The sequence below is a fragment of the Stegostoma tigrinum genome, chromosome 18, assembly GCF_030684315.1.
Source record: "Stegostoma tigrinum isolate sSteTig4 chromosome 18, sSteTig4.hap1, whole genome shotgun sequence".
In the NCBI taxonomy this organism is placed as follows: Eukaryota; Metazoa; Chordata; class Chondrichthyes; order Orectolobiformes; family Stegostomatidae; genus Stegostoma; species Stegostoma tigrinum.
In genome coordinates, this window is record NC_081371.1 from 1,979,603 (window position 1) to 2,004,530 (window position 24,928).

The 24,928-nt window shown below is 43.5% G+C and overlaps 1 protein-coding gene across 2 annotated transcripts in view; it reads right to left on the minus strand.

The window, feature by feature from the left end:
- Window positions 1–5,872: 5,872 nt before the first annotated feature.
- The window catches only part of LOC125461118 (aldo-keto reductase family 1 member B1-like), a 40,661-nt gene continuing 21,605 nt past the window's right edge, over window positions 5,873–24,928 (minus strand). For both annotated transcript variants that reach the window (XM_048549526.2, XM_048549525.2), the window contains 5 exons: window positions 24,695–24,801; window positions 22,795–22,876; window positions 13,679–13,762; window positions 13,092–13,174; window positions 5,873–6,174 (listed from right to left, as the gene is read on the minus strand). In XM_048549526.2, the coding sequence (XP_048405483.1) occupies window positions 6,141–6,174; window positions 13,092–13,174; window positions 13,679–13,762; window positions 22,795–22,876; window positions 24,695–24,801 (390 nt within the window). In that variant the 3' untranslated portion in view covers window positions 5,873–6,140. The remainder of the gene's footprint in view (window positions 6,175–13,091; window positions 13,175–13,678; window positions 13,763–22,794; window positions 22,877–24,694; window positions 24,802–24,928) is intronic.

The window sequence follows — 24,928 nt, forward strand, 5'->3', positions numbered from 1 at the left end:
TTGATTGGAGATAGTCAACATGGATTCGTCAAGGGCAGGTCGTGTCTTACAAACCTCATTGAGTTTTTTGAGAAGGTGACCAAGCATGTGGATGAGGGTAGGGCAGTTGATGTGGTGTACATGGACTTCAGTAAAACCTTTGATAAGGTTCCACATGGTAGGCTAATGGAGAAAATGCAGAGGCATGTGATTGAAGGAGATTTAGCTGTTTGGATTAGAAACTGGCTTTACAAGAGTGGTGGTTGATGGAAAATATTCAGTCTGGAGTCCAGTTACTAGTGGTGTGCCTCAAGGATCTGTTTTGGGACCACTGCTGTTTGTCATTTTTATAAATGACTTGGACACAGGTGTTGATGGATGGGTTAGTAATTTTACAGATGACACTAAAGTTGGTGGAATGGTGGACAGTGTGGAAGAATGTTGCAGGGTGCAGGGATAAACTGCAGAATTGGGCTGAAAGGTGGCAAATGGAGTTCAATGCTGATAAATGTGAGGTGATTCACTTTGGGAAGAATAATAGGAAGGCAGAATACTGGGTCAATGAAAAGATTCTTGGTAGTGTGGATGTGCAGCGGGATCTTGGTGTCCATGTACATAGATCCCTGAAAGTTGCCACCCAGGTTGATAGTGCTGTCAAGAAGGCATACGGTGTGTTAGGTTTTTTTGGTACAGGAATGGAGTTCCAGAGCCATGATGTCATGCTGTAACTGTATAAAACGCTAGTGCAGCCTCATTTGGAATATTGCGTACAGTTCTGGTCGTCCCATTACAGGAAGGATGTGGAAGCAGTGGAAAAGGTGCAGAGGAGATTTACCAGGATGTTGCCTGGTCTGGAGCGAAGGTCTTATGAGGAAAGGCTGAGGGACTTGGGTCTGTTCTCATTGGAGATAAGAAGGCTAAGTGGGGATTTAATAGACACATACAAGATGATCAGAGGATTAGATTGGGTGGACAGTGAAAGTCTTTTTTCCTAGGATGATGACTTCAGCTTGTACGAGGGGGCATAGCTACAAATTGAGGGGTGATCAATTTAAGACAGCTGTCGCAGACAGGTTCTTTACTCAGAGAGTGGTAAGGGCGTGGAATGACGTGCATGCCAATGTAGTTAACTCAACCACATTAGGGGCATTTAAGCAGTCCTTGAATAAGCATATGGATGATAATGGGATAGTGTAGGGGAATGGGCTTAGATTAGTTCACAGGTCGGCGCAACATTGAGGGCCAAAGGGCCTGTTCTGCGCTGTATTGTTCTGTGCTCTATGGGCTCCTTGCTGAGATATTTGTATCATCAGAATGAGATGTTATTGGGATAACATCCCATTGATTTCTATACTTCTATAAATTAATGTCGTTTATCTGCCCACACATAGGTATGCAGGCACTGCCCTAAAACTTCCTGCCCAGCTAGGAATTCAGTGTAAGACTTTGTAACTCCTTTTCTATCTATACATCGGTATGCAGACATGGCCTTACGCTTCCTGACTGAACAAAATTAGAGTTAAACTGTCTCAAATAAGGTTAAGTGAGCAACAATTGTAAAGGTGTAAGAATTCTGAAGTATGTAACTTCTGTCGCTGACAAAGGGGCCAGGGCACTGACTTTGTTCTAGCCAGACACATCGGCAACTTGAAATTACAATCTGTCTCGTTAACAACTTGAAATCTCCTCCTGCCATTAGCAGTCACTTCACGAACGATCAATACTATATCCTGGTCTTTTATGTTCCTGATGTAATTATTGTTTTGTATCCTGTCTTTGTCTGTTGTAATAATTGTTTCATGTATCATGTCATTGTGAGATGTGAAATTGTTTTATGTATTACGTACTTAATAAAGTATAAAAAGCAGGGACTGTCCACTGCTCAGGGAGAATTACTTATGAGAATATGCACTCTGTGCCAGTTAAGTAGTGATTCTCCACAGCTTGTACTTGCTTGGTAATAAAAGGATTTGTGTTTTTCTAAACAGGTCCGTGTCTTGTTATTGCATCAAGTCCATGAGGGTCTCTGAAAACGAACCTGACAGGTAGCCATAAGTGTAGTGCCAGAGGACTAGAGGTTATCTAGCTGTTTAAGATATGTGGTAAGGAAAAGCCAGGGAACTATAGGCTGGTGACCCTGACATCAATGGTGGGCAAGTTATTGGAGGCAATCCTGAGGGACTGGTTTTGCCTGTATCTGGAAAAGCAAGGTCTGGTCAGCGGCAGTGAACATGGCTTTGTGCATGTGAAATCATGTTTCATGAGCTTGAGTCTGTTGAAGAAGTAACAAAGAGGATTAATGAAGGCAGAGTGGTAGACATGATCTATACTGACTTCAGTAAGGCACTTGGCAAGGTTCCTCATGGCAGACTGGTTGGCTAGATCACATGGAATACGGGGAAATCGATCCATTTGGATACAAAACTGGTTTGAAAGTAGAAGACAAAGGGTGGTGGTGGAGGTTTGCTTTTCAACCTGGAGGCTTGAGGTCAGCAGTGCATCACAAGGATTGGTGCTAGGTCAACTGCTTTTTTGCACTAATATGAATGATTTGGATGTGAATAAGGAAGATATGGTTAGTAAGTTTGCAGATGACACCAAAATTGCAAGTGTAGTGGATGGCAATGAAGTTTATTTCAGAATACAATAGGACCTTGATCAGATGGGCCAATGGGCTGAAGAACAGCTGATGGAGTTTAATTTAGATAAATGTGAGGTGTTGTATCTTGGAAAGACAAATCAGGGTAGGACTTATACACTTAATGGTACAGTCCTGGCAAGTGTTGCTGAACCAAGAAACTTTGGAGTATAGGCTCCTAGAATGTGGAGTTGCAGATCGACACCATAGTGAAGGCGTTTAGAATACTTGCCTTTATTGGTCAGTGCATTGAGTATGAGTTGGGACGCCATGTTGCGGTTGTACAGGACACTGGTTAGGCCAATATTGGAAAACTGTGTGCAATTCTGCTCTCCCTGCTATGGGAAAGATGTTGTGAAACTTGCAAGAGTTCAGTAAAGATATACAAGGAAGCTGCCAGGGTTGAAGGATTTGAGCTATAGGGAGAGGATGAAGAGACTGGGGCTATTTTCTCTGGAGCAACAAAGACTCAGGGGTAACCTTATAGTGATTCATAAAATCATTAGGGGCATGGATAGAGCGAATAGCCAAGGTCTTTTCCCAGGGTGGGGAATTTCAAAACTAGAGGACATAGGTTTAAGGTGAGAAGGAAAAGATTTATAAAAGACCTAAGAGGCAACATTTTCCACACAGAAAATGGTAAATGCATGGAATGAGCTGCCAGAGAAAGTGGTGGAGGCAGGTACAATTATAACATTTAAATGGCATCTGGATGAGTATATGAGTAGGAAGGGTTTAGAGTGACATGGCTCAACTGCTGGCAAATGGAATTAGATTAATTTGGGATATCTGGTTGGCATGGACGAGTAGGACCAAAAGGTCTGTTTCCATGCTGTAGAGCTGTGTATCTCTATGACTCAAAGTAACTGAATGTGTGTTGTTTCCCACTGTGAGCAGGAGAATGCATGATTACCCATTTATGTCTTTCCTTCCTTTTTATTGGTGTTGTGCTCGCCACACCAGTGTATTTAGTTTGTTTATTCTGCAAAGGACTGACAGTCGACTCTTAATAGCAATATGAAATGATCTTTATTGGTTGTAACACAATTAATAATATTGTAACAATTATGTTATAAAGTAACAATCAATATGTTGGACTCACAGTGTTAATTGTCAGATTTAAGTCAGTGTCTTGTACTTTAATACTTAATTTGGAATAATGAATCACCAACACACTAGATCTTGGCCTCGATCCACGTTAATGATCATCTGGTCCTCCTCTCCCCACGGTCCTAGGGGCACGTCTTAAGGTGCTTGGTCTCAAGTTACCACTCCAAAGGATGCTGTTGCAGTGATTCTTATCCTTGGGAGCTTCTGCACTCCTTTGGGAAGATCTTTGATTCCCAATCAATCCATTGGTTGGAACTGATCCCCCTGATTGAGTGGGCCCAATCAGGCAGCGACACATTGATGGTGCAGTCGACTTTGGTCCTCCATTTCTGAAAGTGTCAGGGACTGCAAATCAGGTCAGCTTCCTAGATCAGCGTGAGAGGTGTCCCTTTGATCTGGAAACAGTCTGTTTCCTATTGTCCTGGTAACTAGGTTTAGTCAATTGTGATAATAAGGTGTAGAGCTGGATGAACACAGCAGGCCAAGCAGCACAGGAACAGGAAAGCTGATGTTTCCGGTCTGGGCACTTCTTCAGAAATGCTCCTGCTCCTATGATGCTGCTTGGCCTGCTGTGTTCATCCAGCTCTACACCTTGTTATCTGACTCCAGCATCGGCAACTCCTACTACCTCTTAGTCAATTGTGAGCTGTGTTATCTGCAGTGCAGCCTCCCAGTCTGGGTCTGCAGCTTGTTTATTTCAGTGCCTTTTGTCTGGATATTTTGGCAAATGATTTGAATCAGTTTCCCAGCATGCTTTATCATCCAATTCTGCCATTTTGAGTGGCCCATCTGGCTACAGAAAAGAACTAGCAGCCGCTAAATGCTATGTTTCAGGCATTGAGATAAGATTCTCGTTCTTCACCTGCAAATGGCTGTTAATGGGAATTATTGCTTATCAGTCTCATTAATTGCACATCTGACCTCAATAATAGACATCTGACCATCCACTGTCAGTGAATAAGTGAACACACCTTGAGAAGAATGCCAGCTTAGTGCTTGCACTTCCACACTAGCAACTTAGCAGAGCCTGTGCACCTGGTATAACATTAAGCATGCTCCACAGGCTCCAGCTACACATCATGAAAGACATTGGCATCTGACAACTACCAGCTTCTTAGAATTCTCAGCACCTCGCCAATCTACTTGCAGTACTTTTATGAATTTTAAACTTGCACTAGTATTACAAAGTTGTTGCAAAGAAACTTTATGCACAGGGGCAGCCATCCAGCTTATTCAAGCATCTATGAAACCCAGGTGGTCAAATACAAACATCCTATCAAACTCCTCTTTAAAAACCACCTTGTTAGGGTGCGTGGATCCAGAACTGCACTTTGAGCAACTGCAGTACCCGCAAGTCCAGAGTGGAAGATCATATCAAGAACTGTTGGGTTCTGCTGATCTAATGTAGGAAAATCCTGTAGCTATTCGAAAATAGGCCCTACGAGTGATGTCAGTTTAATCCCCATGCCTATCGCTGGAAACTTCCCACAAAGATGGGAATGGATCAGGTATCACTAAAATGTGACTGTTCCGTGTCCTTCCGCCTGGTGCCACCTACACCGTGTGGGCCAGCAAAATTAAGCCCACAGCCTTCAGTCCTTACCAAAGCCTGCTTCCTAGCCAATAACTCCATCACTTTGAAACTGAACCAGTCTCTTTCAAGTTCCAAAAAGGAGTTGCATTAGACTCAGGCATAAACTGTATTTCCTTCCACAGATGCTGCCTAACCTGCTGAGTCTTTCCAGCAGTTCTTATTTTTATATTATGACCAGTTAGTTATCCAATGACCAAAGTTTAAAAGAATTGCAATTTATTATAACCAATAACCAATTTTTAAATTAATTAATCTGTCCATTAAAAGGTGCAACATAAAGTTGGTTTCTGGCTGACATAATGACAAATATCTGCTCAATGTAATGCTACCTTGGGGCCAATAATAAAAGTTTTTGAATCTTTGTCCTTTTATAAATATTTTTTAAAAATTGAAAAAGATTGTTGTGCTTCAAATTAGAAAAAAAGTTCAATGTTCCACGCTGATGTCACCAGTAGGAGCTTCATCTTCCAACCATGTATATCAGGAAATTGTGGGCAATGTGACTACAATTCTCAGACTTGTAGAGCATACAATGAGGTACGCAGGCAGAATTGCAAAACTACCCTCAAATGTTTATTTGCATTATGGGCATAAGAACAAGTAGCTTCCAAAATATATCACAGTGCAGTTACAGAGGTGGAACATTTCTCTTGTTCATTATGGATGTAAATCATGCTAGTATATTGTTTATCAAAGTAGAGGATTTCAGATCTCTCAGCAGCATTAAATTAATTCTGCTGTTTAAGTGTACAAACAAGAGAAGCCACAAAATTTCAAACACGTGACCAGGACGTCCCACTTGAAGTACAGGTTTAAAGTTTATTTGAATGGGTAGTCCTTGTGCTTAATACTCCTAAAATATAAAGAGAATAAAGTTAGAGATTTTCCAGTACTTCAAGGAGGAATCTTAATCCCCTCATACCATATAGATTTTACTTGTAGCGAATGAGCACTACATCGGAACGTCGTCCAAAAACTTTTGATGGATACACAATCAACTGGCTTAATGATATGAGAAAAGATTGAATCTAGAAGGCTGTTTGGGTGACTGGAGCCTGGTGTGCAGTGGCATACCATAAAGATCTGTGCTGTCTCTTTTGTCTACAGATAACGCAAAGACTGGCCAGGAGGTTGCCGGTGAGGAAGGTGTTAGTTTTGCAGAAAATATAAATGGATTGCCAGGTGGGCAGAACAGTGGCAGTTGGAATTTAATCCTGATAAATGTGAGGAAATGCAATTTGGAAAAGGGAACAAGACAAGCAAGTACTCAATGAATGGCAAGACACTAAGAAGCTCTGAGGAACAGAGGGATCACAGAGTGAAAATGACATTCAGCAGAATGTTACCTGGGACTGAGCAATTCAGTTTTGAAGAGAAGGTGGAGAAACTTAGATTATTTTCTTTCGAGTAGAGTACTTTGACTGGAGATCTTATACAACTCCATAAGATTATGAGGGGCATGGAGAGGGTGAATAGAAAGCAGCTGTTCTCCTTAGTCGAAGGGTAAATAACAAGGGGGCATAATTTTAATGTGAACAGTAGGAGGTTTAGATGGGATCTGAGGAAAAACGTTTTCATCCAGAGGGTGGTGGGGGGCCTGGAACACAATGCCTGAGAGGGTAGTTGGGATGGGAAATCTCAACCTTTAAAAGTATTTCAGAAATAGCAGGAACTGCAGATGCTGGAGAATCTGGGATAAGAAAGGCGCAGAGCTGGATCAACACAGCAGGCCAAGCAGCAGAGGAGCAGGAAAGCTGACGTTTCGGGCCTCTGCACCTTCTTATCTCCAACCTTTAAAAGTACTTGGATGAACATCTGAAGTGTCACAACATTCAAAGCTGTGGGCTTAGCGCGGGAAATGCAACTAGTATAGGTAACTAGTATAAGTATATTTTGGCAGCACAGATTTGACAGTCTGAAGGGTGTCTTCTGTACTGTACGATTCTCCTATCTGTGAAACCATCCAAAGAGCACGGCATGTCCACACTGCATTGAGGACTAACATGACTACGGCAATCAACTATGTCCTCATGCAATCACAATGAAGCTTTTTCAAGGGCCAGCACTGAACCAGGAGGTGGCAGTTAGAGTGATAATGGGAACTGCAGATGCTGGAGAATCCAAGATAACAAAGTCCTGCATCTCAGGAGCACAAAAGCTGACGTTTCGGGCCTAGACCCTTCATCAGAGAGGGGAATGGGTAGTGGGTTCTGGAATAAATAGGGAGAGAGGGGGAGGCGGACTGAAGATGGAGAGGAGAGTATAGGTGGGGAAGATAGGGAGGGGATAGGTCAGTCCAGGGAAGACAGGCAGGTCAAGGAGGCAGGGTGATGTTAGCAGGTAGGAAATGGAGGTGCGGCTTGAGGTGAGAGGAAGGGATGGGTGAGAGGAAGAACAGGTTAGGGAGGCAGAGACAGGCTGGGCTGGTTTTGGGATACAGCAGGGGGAGGGGACGAACTGGGCTGGTTTTGGGATGCAGTGGGGGAAGGGGAGATTTTGAAGCTGGTGAAGTCCACATTGATACCATCGGGCTGCAGGGTTCCCAAGCGGAATATGAGTTGCTGTTCCTGCAACCTTCGGGTGGAATCATTGTGGCACTGCAGGAGGCCCATGATGGATATGCCATCTGAGGAATGGGAGGAGGAGTTAAAATGGTTCGCGACTGGGAGGTGCAGTTGTTTATTGCGAACCGAGCGGAGGTGTTCTGCAAAGTGGTCCCCCAAGCCTCCGCTTGGTTTCCCCGATGTAGAGGTAGCCACACCGGGTACAATGGATACAGTATACCACATTGGCAGATGTGCAGGTGACCATCTGCTTATTATGGAAAGTCATCTTGGGGCCTGGGATGGGTTGAGGGAGGTGGTGTGGGGGCAAGTGTAGCACTTCCTGCGGTTGCAGGGGAAGGTGCCAGGTATGGTGGGGTTGGAGGGGAGTGTGGAGCGGACAAGGGAGTCACGGAAAAAACAAAAGCGTGGTCTCTCCGGAAGGCAGACAAAGGTGGGGACGGAAAAATGTCTTGGGTAGTGGGGTCGGATTGTAGATGGTGGAAGTGTCGGAGGACGGAATGGGATACACAGGGGAACTTAGCTGCTTGGATACAGAATTGGCTGGCCAACAGAAGACAGCGAGTGGTAGTAGAAGGAAAATATTCTGCCTGGAAGTCAGTGGTGAGTGGGGTTCCACAGGGCTCTGTCCTTGGGCCTCTACAGTTTGTAATTTTTATTAATGACTTTATGAGGGGATTGAAGGATGGGTCAGCAAGTTTGCAGACGACACAAAGGTCGGAGGTGTTGTTGACAGTACAGAGGGCTGTTGTAGGCTGCAGCGGGACATTGACAGGATGCAGAGATGGGCTGAGAGGTGGCAGATGGAGTTCAACCTGGATAAATGCGAGGTGATGCATTTTGGAAAGTCGAATTTGAAAGCTGAGTACAGGATTAAGGATAGGATTCTTGGCAGTGTGGAGGAACAGAGGGATCTTGGTGTGCAGATACATAGATCCCTTAAAATGGCCACCAAAGTGGACAGGGTTGTTAAGAAAGCATATGGTGTTTTGGCTTTCATTAACAGGGGGATTGAGTTTAAGAGTCGTGTGATCTTGTTGCAGCTCTATAAAACTTTGGTTAGACCGCACTTGGAATGCTGCGTCCAGTTCTGGTCGCCGTATTATAGGAAAGATGTGGATGCTGTGGAGAGGGTTCAAAGGAGGTTTACCAGGATGCTGCCTGGACTGGAGGGCTTATCTTATGAAGAGAGGTTGACTGAGCTCGGTCTCTTTTCATTGGAGAAAAGGAGGAGGAGAGGGGACCCAATTGAGGTATACAAGATAATGAGAGGCATAGATAGAGTTGATGGCCAGAGACTATTTCCCAGGGCAGAAATGGCTAGCATGAGGGGTCATAGTTTTAAGCCGGTTGGTGTAAAGTATAGAGGGGATGTCAGAGGCCGGTTCTTTACACAGAGAGTTGTAGTTGTGGATGCAAGATCATTGGGGTCATTTAAGAGACTGTTGGGCATGCATTATGGTCACAGAAATTTGAGGGTGCATACATGAGGATCAATGGTCGGCACAACATTGTGGGCTGAAGGGCCTGTTCTGTGCTGTACTGTTCTATGTTCTATGTTCTATGATGCGTTGTATCCAGAGGTTGGTGGGGTGGTATGTGAGAACAAGGGGGATCCTCTTGGGGTGGCTGTGGCGGAGGCAGGGTGTGAGGGACATGTTGCGGGAAATGCAGGAGATGCAGTCAAGGGCGTAGTCGACCACTGCAGAGGGAAAGTTGCGGTCCTTGAAGAACGTGGACATCTGGGATGTGCAGAGTGGAAAGCCTCATCCTGGGAGCAGATGCAGCAGAGGCTGAGGAATTGGGAATAGGGGATGGAATTTTTGCAGGATGGTGGATGGGAGGAGGTGTATTTTAGGTAGCTGTGGGAGTCTGGCAGTTAGAATAGTGACAATGACAAATCAGTTACAGAAAGTGAAATAAAGGTAAACAGAACAGCCAGAAAGAAAAATGGAAAATCATGCAATTCTTTCAGACTTCAATATTAACAGTCTGAGGGGATGTCGCTCTCTATATATGTTAATTTTTAGTCCTAAAGAAATTGCTTAACAATAACGAAGATTTATCACACAACAGTACTTAAACCAAATAGACACGTTTACCAATTTCAGGTAAAATTAGTGCATATATACAAGTTCAGCAACTTCAGTGTCTTTGAACAATGAAGTTTCCTGGCAAGTATCTGTAACAAAGTTCCTACAGCAGCTAGACATCTGAGTAACATCCCTATGGCTCCATGTAACTATGCGTGTTGTTATCAGACATTTTTTGTTGACTTTTACCATTATTTCTACTGTAAAATCCAGCCCACTGTTAGAATAATAGCTCCAATTTTCCTTTTTTAAATTGACAGATACATCTATACCTCCTCTCCATCATGCAAAATGTCGACTGAACCATGCACACTATGGTCATCCCTGACTATCTTAGTTTATGGACTTCAATTGCAGCAGCAAGTCATTAGAAATCTATTAGAAAACCAGAGCCAATTCAGAAAGTGGGGAAGGTGAGGGGAAGTGTCAATTAGGTGGGTTTTACGGGGATGGGTCTGAGTGGGATGCTGAGATTCACTGTGGGCTTGTGGGGCTGAAGGGCCTGTTTCCACACTGTAGGGATTCTATGATCTATGATCTTTAAGCATTTTTTTCCAAGGCTTCCCACTTTTTATATATTTACCCTATCATGGAGTCAGAGAGCTGTACAGCACAAGAACAGACCCTTTGGTCCAACTCGTCCATGCTGACCAGATATCCTCAATTAATCTAGTCCCATTTGCCAGCATTTGGTCCATTTCCCTCCAAACCCTTCCTACTCATATACCCATCCAGGTGCCTTTAAACATAACTGTACCAGCCTTCACTACTTCCTCTGGCAGCTCAGTTCATACATGCCACCACCCTAAGTTGCCCCTTATAATAAAATGTGAGGCTGGATGAACACAGCAGGCCAAGCAGCATCTCAGGAGCACAAAAGCTGACGTTTCGGGCCTGGACCCTTCATCAGAGAGGGTCCAGGCCCGAAACGTCAGCTTTGTGCTCCTGAGATGCTGCTTGGCCTGCTGTGTTCATCCAGCCTCACATTTTATTATCTTGGAATTCTCCAGCATCTGTAGTTCCCATTATCTCTAAGTTGCCCCTTAGGTCCCTTTTAAATCTTTCTCCTCTCACCTTAGACCTGTCCTGTGCTGTCCTGCCCCCTAGTCTTGGACTCCGCTACCTTGGGGAAAATTACCTTTGCTGTTCACCTAGGTATTCCCCTCATGATTTTATGAACTTCTATAAAGGTCAGCCCTCAGTCTCTTGACACTCCAGAGTAAATAGCCCCAGGCAATTCAACTTCTCCCTATAGCTCAAACCCTCTGACCCTGGCAACATCTTCGTAAATCCTGTCTGAACCCTTTCAAATTTTACAACAGCCTTTCCATAGCAGAGAGACCGGAACTAAGTGTAGTATTCTAAAAATGGCCTAACCAATGTCCTGTAAAGCCACAACTGGACCTCGCAACTCCTGTACTCAATGCACTGACCTAAAGAGGCAAACATACCAAACACCATCTTCACTAACCTGTCTACATGAAACTCTATTTACAAGGTACTATGAACATGCACTCCAAGGTCACTTTGTTCAGCAGAACTCCCCAGGAACTTACCATTAAGTGTATAAGTCCTGCCCTGATTTGACTTTCCAAAAGGCAACATCTCACATTTGTCTAAATTATACTACATTTAACAGTCCTCAACCCATCGGCCCATCTGATCTCAGTCCTGTTGCATTGAGGCAACCTTCTTTGCTGTCCACTACACTGCCAATTTTGGTGCCATCTGCAAACTTGCTAACCATTATCTCCTTTGTTCATATAGAAATCAAATATATAAACGCCAAAAGCAGAGAACCCCGCACCAATCCTTATGGCATACCATTGGACACAGGCCTCTAGTCAGAAAAGCAAGCCTCCACTACCTCCCTCCATCTCCTACCTTCAAGTTCTATATCCAAATGGCTAGTTCTCCCTATATTCCACATGATCTAATCTTGCTAATCAGTCTACCATGCAGAACTTCGCTGAACACCTAACTGAAGATCACGTCCACCACTCTTTCTTCATCAATCCTCTTTGTTGCTTCTTCAAAAATACTCGTTTGTGCATGTTTCACTAAGCCATGTTGACTATCAGTTTTTGCCTTTCCAACTACGTATAAATCCCTCAGATTCCCCTCAGACAACTTGCCTACCACTGATATCAGGCTCACCAGTCTATTAGTTCCAACTTTTCTTTATCAGCTTTCTTAAACAGTGGCACCACATCAGCCAACCTCCAGTCTTCCAGCACATCACCTGAGGTTCACCTATCAAACCAGGTGAGTTGACTCTGGTCAGGGCCAGAGGAAATGCACCAGAGGATGCCTGTCCCCAAGCTAAAACAGGCACAATGCACTGACAGTAATAACACAAGTACTAACAGGATGCCGCAATCAATCCAAAAATGAGGTTCTGTGTATCACACAGATAAGTAGTAGTTTATAAACTGCAATGTCAAGTGATGCCAGGTGTGTAAGATCTAAATTCCAACTTGCAGGTTGTATCAAAAGCTTATATTACTCTCTGTATACACAACAGACACAGTGCTGATGTACTCAACCAGACCCTGTTTACAAAACCTAGAACAAGTTACCAGTTGTAAAATCATATCTATTGTTGGACACATTTGCAAAATGATCTCAAGTGCAGTAAGAACTACAACAACTAATTTAAGATCATCAATCGGAGTTGCAGTGTGGCTTTGGCATGTGGCCTGGAAGTCACATACATTCAAAAGCAGAGCCCCGTGCTTTACAAAAGCAGGAATAACATACCATGCATTTTAGTTTGAGTTTCTAGGGCAGGCATTCTCTGTGCATTCTCCAAGGTAATGCCTCTATCAAAGTCAACTTGCCAATTAAATCAGCACACCCTTTCTGATGCAAATATTATTTGTTGTTCTATTTGGAGGGGCATGACTCTTTTTCAGCAATACTCAGTAACAAAGGCATTGTGATAATTTGAAAGTTAAAAAGAAAGCAATGCTTCCTTCCCCTCAACATCAATCCGCTGTCTTGAGTTCTATTTACAAAGCAGTCACACCCTGATCACTGTGTTGCACACAGAACTATTCAAAAGATTTGCATCAAAAATTAAGTGAGAAGTCAGTTGGTTAACAACAGCTCACCACTCCATCGGGCAGCATCTCCAGTTTCTGTTGAAGGAAAAGATAGTCTTCATTTCCTCATCACTCAACTTAAAATCAAGAACCTGCATAAAAGCACAAGTCTTCATAAATTTTTGTCTATCTTTATAATGGACACAAGGGCTACAGAAACATGCTTAAGCCCTACACTACCACTAAGAGCAACAAATAATATTTTAATTGATAGCCCATTTTTTAAAAAAATCAAGTATACCAGTAAAGTTCGAGTAATCAGACACTTCAGTCTTCATAACAGGAATCCCAAAAAGCGGTCAGAGATAATGGGAACTGCAGATGCTGGAGAATCCAAGATAAAGTGTGGGGCTGGATGAACACAGCTAAGATGCTGCTTGGCCTGCTGTGTTCATCCAGCCCCACACTTTGTTATCCCAAAGTGATCAGTTTTCTACAGTTTCTTTTAGGTCCCAAATTTCTCTCGTCTAATTCAATTTAATAACTTTGGTACAGGATAAAGAAATGCCTAAGTGGGTGCTTTTCCAACACATTTCAGTTCTCTACATCCACTACACCTTAGAATTTAGGATTCCCCGTCACCAAGATTCCCATACCTTAAAGTTTTCCCGAATACGTTCTTTAGTAACGGACTTTGGAATTGCAACCAGACCTCTCTGAATCTGGAAACGGATCAAGACCTGAAAGAAAAATCCCATACAATTATATCAAGTACATCTTAAACTACAAAAGTGTAAAGGATAATTACATTGACTCTTGGAAGTTTACATTGTAGTTATGCTGCCAGGAAGCATCTTGACTGGTATGAAACATCTGCCTAACTGGAGGAAGTGACAGAATAAAATGATTTGCTGTAACAAGTATTTTTTTTAAAACCTTTATTCATTCAGGACATCGTTGGCTAGCAGCATTTATTGCCCATCCCCAATTGCCCAGAGGAGTTAAGAGTCAATCAAATTGTTGTGGGTATGGAGGCACATGTAGGCCAGACAAGGTAAGGGCAGCACTTTCCTTCCCTCAAGGACATTAGTGAACCAGGTGGGTTTTGCCAACAATTGGCAATGGATTCAATCATTAGGTTCATTTTTTAAAAAATTTCAAATTCCTCCATCTGCCATGGTGGGATTTGAACCCTGACACTCAGAACATGGGTCTCTGAATTAGCAGTCAAGCGATAATACCACGAGGCCACTGCATCCCCTGGTCAGCTGTCAAGCTGTCTGCACAAAGTGTTTTCATCTGTTGAGGGAGCCATGAATGGTTTTTTGCAAAGAGGTCTATGAAATAACTAGACAGAGATCGGTATCCTGTAACCATGTCATTCTTTATTTACACATGCATAGTACTTGGGCAGCACAGTGGTTAGTACTGCTGCCTCACAGCACCAGGGACCCATGCTTGATTCCACCCTCAAATGTCTATGAAAACTCCACACAGACAATCTCAGTGTCTGCATGAGCTTCCTCTGCATGTTCCCAGTTTCCTCCTGTAGTCCAAAGATGTGCAAATTAGGTGGATTAGCCACGGTGGATGCGGAGCTACAGAAATAGCATAGAGGGCTGGGTCTGGGTGGGATGCTCTTCAGAGGTCAGTGTGGACTTGAAGGGCCCTAGTGATCTGGTCTCATCAAGTCCAGAAAGGTTTCACTTCTGGTTGTGATGACCCTTTCACAACCAGCTTTTAGCTTTGACAGGATGGAATCTGTTTGCGTTTACCACCTGATATTGTCAGCAGGAACCGTAAGTGCATCCAGAAGGTTTAAAACCAGAATGGTCTCTTCCAGTGGTGTATCAGCCAGCAGAGATGGAGGGGAGCAAGTCAAGGCATCAGCATTTGCTACTTGGCCTCCCCAATGCTGTTCCAACTTGTAATTTAGAATGAAAGCCTGCTTCTGAAGTCAACCTGAAGCTATGGTTGACACGGCGTTATCCGCTTTGAGCAGCCCTAAAAAGGGAGTATGGTCTGTTACTGTTACAAATTTATGTCTGTAAAAGGTACTGGTGGAACTTTCTCACACCAAAAGATGACCACCAAATCTTCCCTCTCTATCTGGACATACTTGTCTGCATCAGCCAAAGCCACTAGGTGTCCTTCTCCATTGGACCATCGGAGAGTCAACATTACCCGGATACCTTACAGGGAGGCATCACACATCAACATCAGCTCTCACTTGAGATCAGTGTGCCCACACCTTAGACAACAACAGCTGCCATCTTTCCTTCTCTAAAGGCTACATCATAGTTGCGAATTCCCTTCCAAAGCTGACACTTCCTTTTATATAGCAGATGTATAGATGCCAGAGTGGAAGCCTGGTTGCACATGAATTTTCTGTAATAATTCGCCAGTCTAAGGAACAACTTAATCTCTGATACAGACAAAGGAGCCACTGCACCTTTGAGCACCCTCGCTTTTTCTTCCAACGGAGATAACCCGGGCTTGTTGACTATATAGCCCAAGTAGGTCACCTGGGTGCCTGGAACACACGTTTTTCCCTTCTAAAGGTGCACAGCTGCCTTAGAGAAATATCTCAGGATTATGTCAAGAGTTCTCCAAGTGCTCTTTGTTGGTCTTCCCTGTCATTTGTAAGTTATCCAGATTAATAGCAACCTGGGGTAGACCTTGTAAAATGCTCTCCATTGTCCACTGAGAAATAGCACAGTCTGACGATATCCTAAATGGCAGTCACATACATTGGAACGAACACTAAATGGGTTTTAATTGTAGCATACAATCCTTATCTAGTCACAACTGCAAGTATACAAGGTTCATGACCAGCACCCCCACATCGCCAGCTTTGCAGGCAAGACCTGCATGCGAGGGATTGGGCTTTTAGCCAGCTGCAAGCAGTTGTTTACCATTTTTTAAAATCCCCACAAGGGTGAACTAATCTGTCCGGTTTCACAATCAATCAGTACTCTCTCCACAAATTGTGATCACAGATAATGGGAACTGCAGATGCTGGAGAATCTGAGATAAAAGGGTGCAGCTGGATAAACACAGCAGGCCAAGCAGCATCTTAGGAGCACAAAAGCTGACATTTTGGGCCTAGACCCTTCACCATAAAAGGGGGATGGGGAGAGGATTCTGAAATAAATAGGGTGAGACGGGGAGGCGGACGGCAGACCAAAGATGGATAGAGGAGAAGATGGTGAAGAGGAGAGTATGGGTGGGGAGGTAGGGAGGGGATAGGTCAGTCCGGGGAGGACGGACAGGTCAAAGGGGCGGGATGAAGTTAGTAGGTAGGAAATGGAGGTGCGGCTTAAGGTGGGAGGAGGGGATAGGTGAAAGGAAGAACAGGTTAGGGAGGCAGCGACGAGCTGGGCTGGTTTTGGGATGCAGTGGGGGAAAGGGGAAATTTTGAGGTTTGTGAAATCCACATTGATACATTGGGCTGCAGGGTTCCCAAGAAGAATATGAGTTGCTGTTCCTGCAACCTACGGGTGGCATCATTATGGCACGGCAGGAGGCCCAGGATGGACATGTCGTCTAAGGAATGCGAGGCGGAGTGCAAATAGTTCGCGACTGGGAGGTGCAGTTGTTTATTGCAAACCAAGCGTGGGTGTTTTGCAAAGTGGTCCCCAAGCTTCTGCTTGGTTTCCCCAATGTAGAGGAAGCCATATCGGGTACCGCAGATGCAGTATACCACATTGGCAGATGTGCAGGTGAACATCTGCTTGATATGGAAGGTCATCTTGGGGCCTGGGATGGAGGTGAGGAAGGAGGTTGGGGGCAGGTGTGGAGGAGTTGGAGGGGAGTGTGGAGCGGACAAGGGAGTCGCGGAGAGAATGGTCTCTCCGGAAGGCAGACAAGAGTGGGGTTGGAAAAATGTCTTTAGTGGTGGGGTCAGATTGTAGATGGCAGAAGTGTCAGAGGATGATGCGTTGTATCTGGAGGTTGCTGGGGTGGTATGTGAGGACTAGGGGAATTCTCTTTTGGCGGTTATTGCGGGGGCGGGGTATGAGGGATGAGGTGCGGGAGACACGGTCGAGGGTGTTCTCAACCACTGCGGGGGGGGGGAATGTTACGGTCCTTGAAGAATGAGGACGAGGACAAGGACATCTGGGATGTATGGGAGTGGAATGCCTCATCCTGGGAGCAGATGCGGCAGAGGCGAAAGAATTAGGAATAGGGGATGGAATTTTTGCAGGAAGCTGGGTGGGAGGTGTATTCCAGGTAGCTGTGGCAGTCAGTGGGCTTGAAATGGACAACGGTTTGTAGGTGGTAGCCTGAGATGGAGGCAGAAAGGTGCGGGATGTATTGGAGATGGTCCAGGTGAATTTATGTTTGGGGTGGATTGTGCTGGTGAAGTGGATGAACTGTTCGAGCTCCTCTAGGGAGCAAGAGGCGGTGCCGATACAGTCATCAATGTAATGGAGGAAGAGGTGGGATTTAGGGCCAGTGTAGGTGCAAAAGAGGGACTGTTCCACATAAACCTACAAAGAGGCAGGCATAGTGGGTACCCATGGCCAACCCCTTTGTAGGAAGTGGGAGGAATCGAAAGAGATGTTGTTGAGGGTGAGGATGAGTTCGGCCAGGCGAATGAGGGTGTCGGTGGAGGGGGAACTGGTCGGGTCTGCGGGACAGTAAGTAGTGGAGGACCTTTAGGCCATCTGCATGGGGAATGCAGGTGTATAGGGATTGGACATCCATGGTGAAAATGAGGTTTTGGGGACCAGGGAATTGGGAGTTCTGGAGGAGGTGGAGGGCGTGGGTGGTGTCACGGACGTAGGTAGGGAGTTCGTGGACCAAGAGGGAGAAAAGGGAGTGGAGATGAGTTCGGTGGGGCAGGAGCAGGCAATGACAATAGGTCGGCCAGGGCAGGTGGGTTTGTGGATTTTGGGAAGGAGATGCAAGCAGGCGGTGCGGGGTTGGGGAACAATGAGGTTGGAGGCTGTGGGTGGGACGTCACCTGAGGTCATGGATGGTCTGGGAGATGATGGTTTGGTGCTCGGGGGTGGGTTCATGATCAAGGGGGCAGTAGGAAGTGGTGTCAGAAAGTTGGTGTCTGGTCTCAGCAATGTAAATGTCAGTGCGCCATATTACAACTGCGCTTCCCTTGTCTGCGGGTCCAATGGTGAGGTTGGGATTGGAGCGCAGGGCTGAATGTTCTGCAGGGGAGGAGAGGTTGAGGCGGTTGATGTCTCGATGGCAGTTGGAGCTGAAGAGGTCGAGGGAGGGTAGGAGGCCTGGGGGTAGTGTCCAGGAGAAGGACTTGTGTTGGAGGCGGGTGAGGGGGTTAGTGGATGGAGGGTTAGACTCACAGTTAGAGGCTCACTCTGCAAATTGCACTGGTTAGTTATTTGCTTGCTAGCCTCCTTATTTCTGCCTCCTCTTTTGTGCACGAGGGAAATGGCACTTGCATAATCATGGAATTGCTTCCTGGTCAACATGCAAGGCCTTGGCTACTTTGATAGTCCCTAGACTTTCCTGGAAAACTTCCAGGTATTTAATTAGGCAGCCATTTTCTAATTGAAACATGTTGAGCCAATCAAGGCAAATATTTCTCAAACAATCACACCCAATCATGCTTGGGCCCAAGCCTTTTACTACAAATCGATGGTTGAAAACAAAAAGCAACAATCAGCTGCTTCTCATGCAGGACCAGAATCGAAGCTGTACCCTTAATCTGTAAAAGGTTCCCTGGTATTGGTTCTCCATCTAGTCAAGGTCATATGCAAACTTAAAGTTGGAGTCCAAGATGAATTGTTCAAGGCTGGTCCTACAAATACTGATACAGTCACACTGGTATCATAACTTCCAGTAGAACCAGATGATCACCTAACGAGATATTTATTTTGATTGGTTCTGATTTGGACCTTGCTAAGCAATTTAACAGTTCCAAGCCAGATGCAGGTGGGCTTTTCAGGGTGTGCACTCTGCTGGATAAGAGTTCTCTTACTCAATTCACACGTAGTGGGACTCTCTTGTTGTCTCAAGTCCGCACACCAGCAGCAAGTACAATGGTTTATCTGTCCAGATCCTAAAGAAAGTGTTAATTTTTTGGCTGAGGCTTGGCTTTGTTTTGGGTTTATGCTGTGGGCTGATCTAGAGTCCCTCTGTTCAGCCTATGTCCTGAATAAGGCTATGTAAATGTCTTTACTCAAGTCATGTCCCCAAGCTCAGCTGGCCTGATGAGAACATCCACTTCCATCAGAATACCCTGTAACTCGTGCTGGGTTTGCCACATTTTCTAATGACAAAGCCAGTTGTAGTGCCTGTTTGAAGCCCAGTTGGGCATCAGATAATAGGCACTTTTGCATGGTTACACACCAAACTGTCTCAGCATCTCACTTAGGGTTAAACCAAAATCATGTGCCTCTGCCAGTCGTCTCAACCTTGTCAAAAATCCCAAAGATTCCCCTGGTTCTCAAACAGTCGAGTAAAACTGATCACATCTCAGAATTACAGGAGGTCTGGGGTTGTAATATTCCGTGACTGAATCCATCAACTCTTGAAAGGTTTTAGTATCAGTGCCTCAGGAAACATTAGGTTCCTAATAAAAAAAGCTGTGGGTCCAAAGTTGTTAAGAGAATTACTCATTGCTTTTCAATATTCAACAAGCGATGTATTGTCAGTTGCACTGCCTCTACCAGAGTCTATATGCCAGTCTGGTTGCCAAGTGAGAACGTTCCAGGTACATCCTCTGTCCCCTGAGAGTTGTGTATTGGAGTGCACTTGTTTCTCTTGTTCCTGTTTTGATTAACACACAGCCAGCTGTGTTTGGAATATCATTTCTCCTCCCAGCCATAACACCTATCACAAACATATGGACGTGCATGGAATAGTATAGGTTAGATGGGCTTCAGATTGGTATGACAGGTCGGCACAACATCGAGGACTGAAGGGCCTGTACTGTGCTGTAATTTTCTATATTCTATGTTTTAAGTGCCCCAATGTCGTTTGCCATGAAGAAAATAAGATATTCCTCCCACACTGGGCCCAGTCTTCAATGGCAGGATCAAACAGGTCAAGCTTCCCAAATAATTACATGGTGCGAGAAATGCTTACCCCAATTCAAAGCCGACTGCCATGAACAAATTGCTTCAGGAGCATTTTTTTTCTCTTGTCATCACTGAAATAACTCCATAGAGGCTGGCATCCTGTCACTGTTTATTTACACATGCTGAGTGCTTGACATTGATCTGGCTTCATCAGAGCCAGCACGCTGAACAGAATTTCTGACACTTCTGTTTATAAGAAGGAGAACTCATTCTATGAGGTCCATCCAGCTGACCTCATTACAATCACTATACTCTAGAACTCCCTTCCATTTAAATTTTAAATCTGGAACCAAACAAGAAACCAGTGGTCAAATCAGAAGAGTGGCAGGAAACAAGGGCAATGTTCTTTCACACTCCAGCATCAGCAGTTCTTACTATCTCTACGGGTAATGGTTTCTTCCTTTATGCAAGTTACATCAATATATTTCTGGTTTTCGGCCAGAACTCTTCTCTGGAAAAAGGAAGACTTTTTAAAAAAAAATCATACTCCTGATTATAATTGTGGCTACTCGCAACCAAAGGAACAAAATCAGAAATCCTGTCGTTTACATGGCATTTCAAGGCACACCCAAAGAAAATGCCCATATAGCAAGAAATCCAAAAGGGTGATATATTCAAAACATGATACTCAAATGGCAAATTATGTCAAAAGGATATACACTCCTTTTTGGAGATCAGTAAGAGAGCCTGTTTAAAAGGTTTGAGTGCTCAAGGATAAACAATAACATTCATCCATACAAACTGTCAAAATCAGTAAACAAAAAAGCAGCAATAAAACAGTTGTTGCAAATGTCAAAACAAGCTATCTTCCAAATATGCACACAAATGAAATAGCGTAGACCATTCAGACCTTCAAGTCTGCCCTGCCACTCAGTACGATTGTCGTTGATCTGATTTTAACCTCAACTCCACACTCCTGCACATCCCCAATAACCTTTCATTCCCTTGGTAATCAACAATCTACCTACCTCTGCCTCCAGCAATCTTATGTCAGTATGTTACCTGCTGCACCATGGGTGTTTATTGTCCACAATAACCTGATAGGGCATCAAATATCTTCAAATCTCCCCCTTATGTACAACACAAATTACTTCCAAGAGAACTCCAATAAATTTGTAAAATATGCTTTCCTTTTGACTTAGAATGCAAATGAAGCAAAGTACAAAGTACCAGGACTCTATTCACTAAATCATTCAAACAAAGATCAGGTATTCGTCCACTTAGTGTTTCAATCATCCGCTCATACTTAATCCTTCAACCCTACTCCTCGCTACAAGTCATGTTAAAATGTTATGCATCAAGTGAGATGAGGAGAAACTTCTTTACTCAGCTGTCAGGATTTGCAATGTGCTGCGTAGCAGCAAGGTGGAGGCTGATTCCACAAAAGGTTTCAAAGTACAGCTGGATTCATATTTGTAAGTGATGAATACAGAGAGTTACAGAGAAAAGGCTGGAGAATGGGACTTGTCAGGTAGCTCTAAGTACAGATACAGCGGGCTGAATGCCTCCTTTCTGTACCATTGAATTCTATGATTGTAGTACATCAGAATTGACTTAGGTGCATCAAAAGAGCTAACTTAAACGACAGGAATTTGTAATACTGCAGAGCTACAAAACAAATTCAATCTTTATCAATGCTCAACACAGAAGTTACAAATTAATTGAAGAATTTTCTGAAAAGATGAACATCCCAAGCTGGGAGTTTATACTCATGTGATGCAAAATTGATTCTAACATTGTCCTACATGCTGGAGGATTTGAGCTTACGTGAGCAAAATTTTAAGTTTTATGGTAGCTAGAATTGGTGAGTGGAGCCAAATTTCATTTCAAAAGAAGCACTGAAATTTGAGTTGCTGAAAATTACAATTAAGAGATAAAACTCCAACCATGACAACATAAGAATTAGAGGCAGGAACAGGCTTTCAAGCTTCCTCTGCTGTTCAATAAGATCATAGCTGATCTTATATTAGCTACATTTTTCCTTTATCCTCATATCCTTAAACTCCATTAGTATCCAGAAATCAACTGGTCTCTGTCTTGAAAATATTAATTAGCTGATCGCCGAGAATTCCAAAGCACAGCCCTTTAAATGAAGAATGTCTCATTATAGACTTAAACAGTTAGTGTTTTATTATAATTGAGACCCCCAATAACGTAGACATCACTAAAGTGGGAAATATCCACCCAACATCTAGATGTGATCAGAGATAATGGGAACTGCAGATGCTAGAGAATCCGAGATAACAGTGTGTGGAGCTGGGTGAACACAGCAGGCCAAGCAGCATCTTAGGAGCACAAAAGCTGACGTTTCAGACCTAGACCCTTCTTCAGAAAAGCTTTTCTGATGAAGGGTCTAGGCCCGAAACGTCAGCTTTTGTGGTCCTCAGATGCTGCTTGGCCTGCTGTGTTCATCCAGCTCCACACACTGTTATCTAGATCATGAGTTCCATTTGCATGTTTAATTCTTGCAAGCTCTTTGGTTCAGGTCAGTCAATCAATCTTTACAGATCAATCCCTCATCCCAGTCCCTTTTAGGTTACTGCCATGAATTAACCCATCAAAGACAAGTACTTAAAACGTTATTCTAAGAAAATTAGTTCTGCAAACCTCAACTACTTTATATAATGCTAAGCATTAAGAGTATAAACAATTATTGCTACTGCACGCAAACCAGGGTCTCACTGTTGCAGATTTAACAAATGTTCACATACCTGTGCTGTTGATTTACCATGGTGACATGCTATACGCTTGAGTTTAGGATCCTGGAGAAGTACAGGGTCATCTTTTTTTGCCCTAAAACATTGAAAATCATCCAGATTACTCAAGTTTTCAAATTTCCAGGAACTAAAACCTGAACAATGTGATTTGCAATTGGGAAACCATGTTAGGTAGCAGTCCCTGGCTGGTGTTGAGTAACCAGCAACTTTAATACTGTTCCAAAAATATCACTAAGATATCTTACACCTAATAAGGAAACATCCCTTTCTGCACAAAAAAAAAACAAGTGAATCTGGACACTAATTACATAGTTCCTTCCAGGGTGTCCTATCAAAACTTGCAGGGCTTTGTGAAAAGAATGGGACAGTGACTTGAGGTTAATCAATCTTCCAGCAAGCTACACAGACACAACAGGTCAAAAAGCTCCCTCCTCCATGTAACAATTCTATGATTTGCGTCTACAGCAGAATGTGGTTGGCACAATGACAGGGATTAGAATACATCATGATTAGGATTCAAACATTTAGTGCTCGTGAAAATTTGCTACAGCGGGATGGAGAGGTTTCATTTTAACCTGCAGTATGAATTGCCTCAAACTCACGAGGCACTACAATACGTGGTGGCAACGTGGTCTCATGTTCTGGGGCCTCCAAACACAGTCTGGAACTTAAGTACTTATGCTCATTTATCATCATTCTGGACTTCTGCACCATTTCATGCTATTCTATATTATTTTGAAAACTCTGTAACAACACTATTTTTTATATTCTAAGATCAGTATCCTAGATGGCACCATTGTAAAAGCTCTTCACTGTTGTACTGGACTATATGTGACTAAAGGATATTCTATTCTAGTCTATAATATTGTGATGGCCTTTGGCTTCAATGTGGTCTGCAAAAAAAACTCAATTTTTTTTAAACACTTAAGGGGAATGAACCATTGTCCGAAACAAAAAAAAATCGTTCACTAGGATGCACTTATTATAAGAAGCCTTCAAAAAGGAAATAGTTCAGGTAGGGACCAGACGAATTCCCAGGAAACAGAAAGGAAATGGCATTCAAAGCAGAGAATAGAAATAAAACTATTTTGTTTCAAAAAAAGAGTTAAGTGGCATTGCAGTAATTTTGCTGTACTGGTAAGTGTTCTGGGGAAATGGGTCAAATCCCATCGTGACAGATGAAGAAATCTGAACTCAGTACAAATCTTGAGCAAATTACTAGCTTAAATATAGTGACTGTGTAGCCATTGTTGATTGCCGTAAAATCCACCTTGTTCACTAATGTCCTTTACTGAAATAAGAAGAATCAATCATTTTCTTGTCTGGCTTACATGGGACTCCAACAATGCAGCTGACTCTTAAGTGGTCTCTGGCAAATTGGAATTAGCAATAACTACTAGCACAGCTAGGGATGCCCACATCCCATGAACAAGTAAACACAAATAATGAAAGGAAATTCAAAGGATAGGAGAGGCCAGTTTCAGGCTATATAACAAAAAAGCATGTATCCTTGGAGATGGAGTTCATGATTTGTGTACCATAAGTGTACTTTTCAAACTTGGTCTCTCCTAAGGAGAGTTGCCAAATATTGTTTGTTCTAACAAAGCAAAATCATATTTTAAAGGCATAGGTGGTACACACTGAGCCAAAGAATTTGGAAATGACAAATACAGCAGATCGGTTTGTCCACTCTGAAGGAAGTTAGAAATATTAGATATAACGTAGGTCCGCTCTCACCAATCACGAGACCACTCTCCTTAACAAACAGAAGAACAAAATCCCAGAACCAGAAAAAGTAGTCAGATACAATAAACAATTGAAGATTTACAATCTGGAAGAGCAGCATTTCCTGAACTCGATAATATGATGATTAATGGATTTATATCTCAGATACCATGGTCTAGCTGGAGATCCCAGTGGGCTATAGGCAGTCACGACAATGCCATTTGAATGGCAATAGGAGATCAGATCTTCTTGAGTCAGATAAGGGTGGCATTCAATCTATTAAAGCAACCAGAACAAGAGAAAACTTCAGCAAGTCACTGATTAGTTTTACAGAATGAAACACTGCAGACCAGTGAACACAATTGGAAAATGGTCACAAAAATCTGGAATCCAACGATTCAAT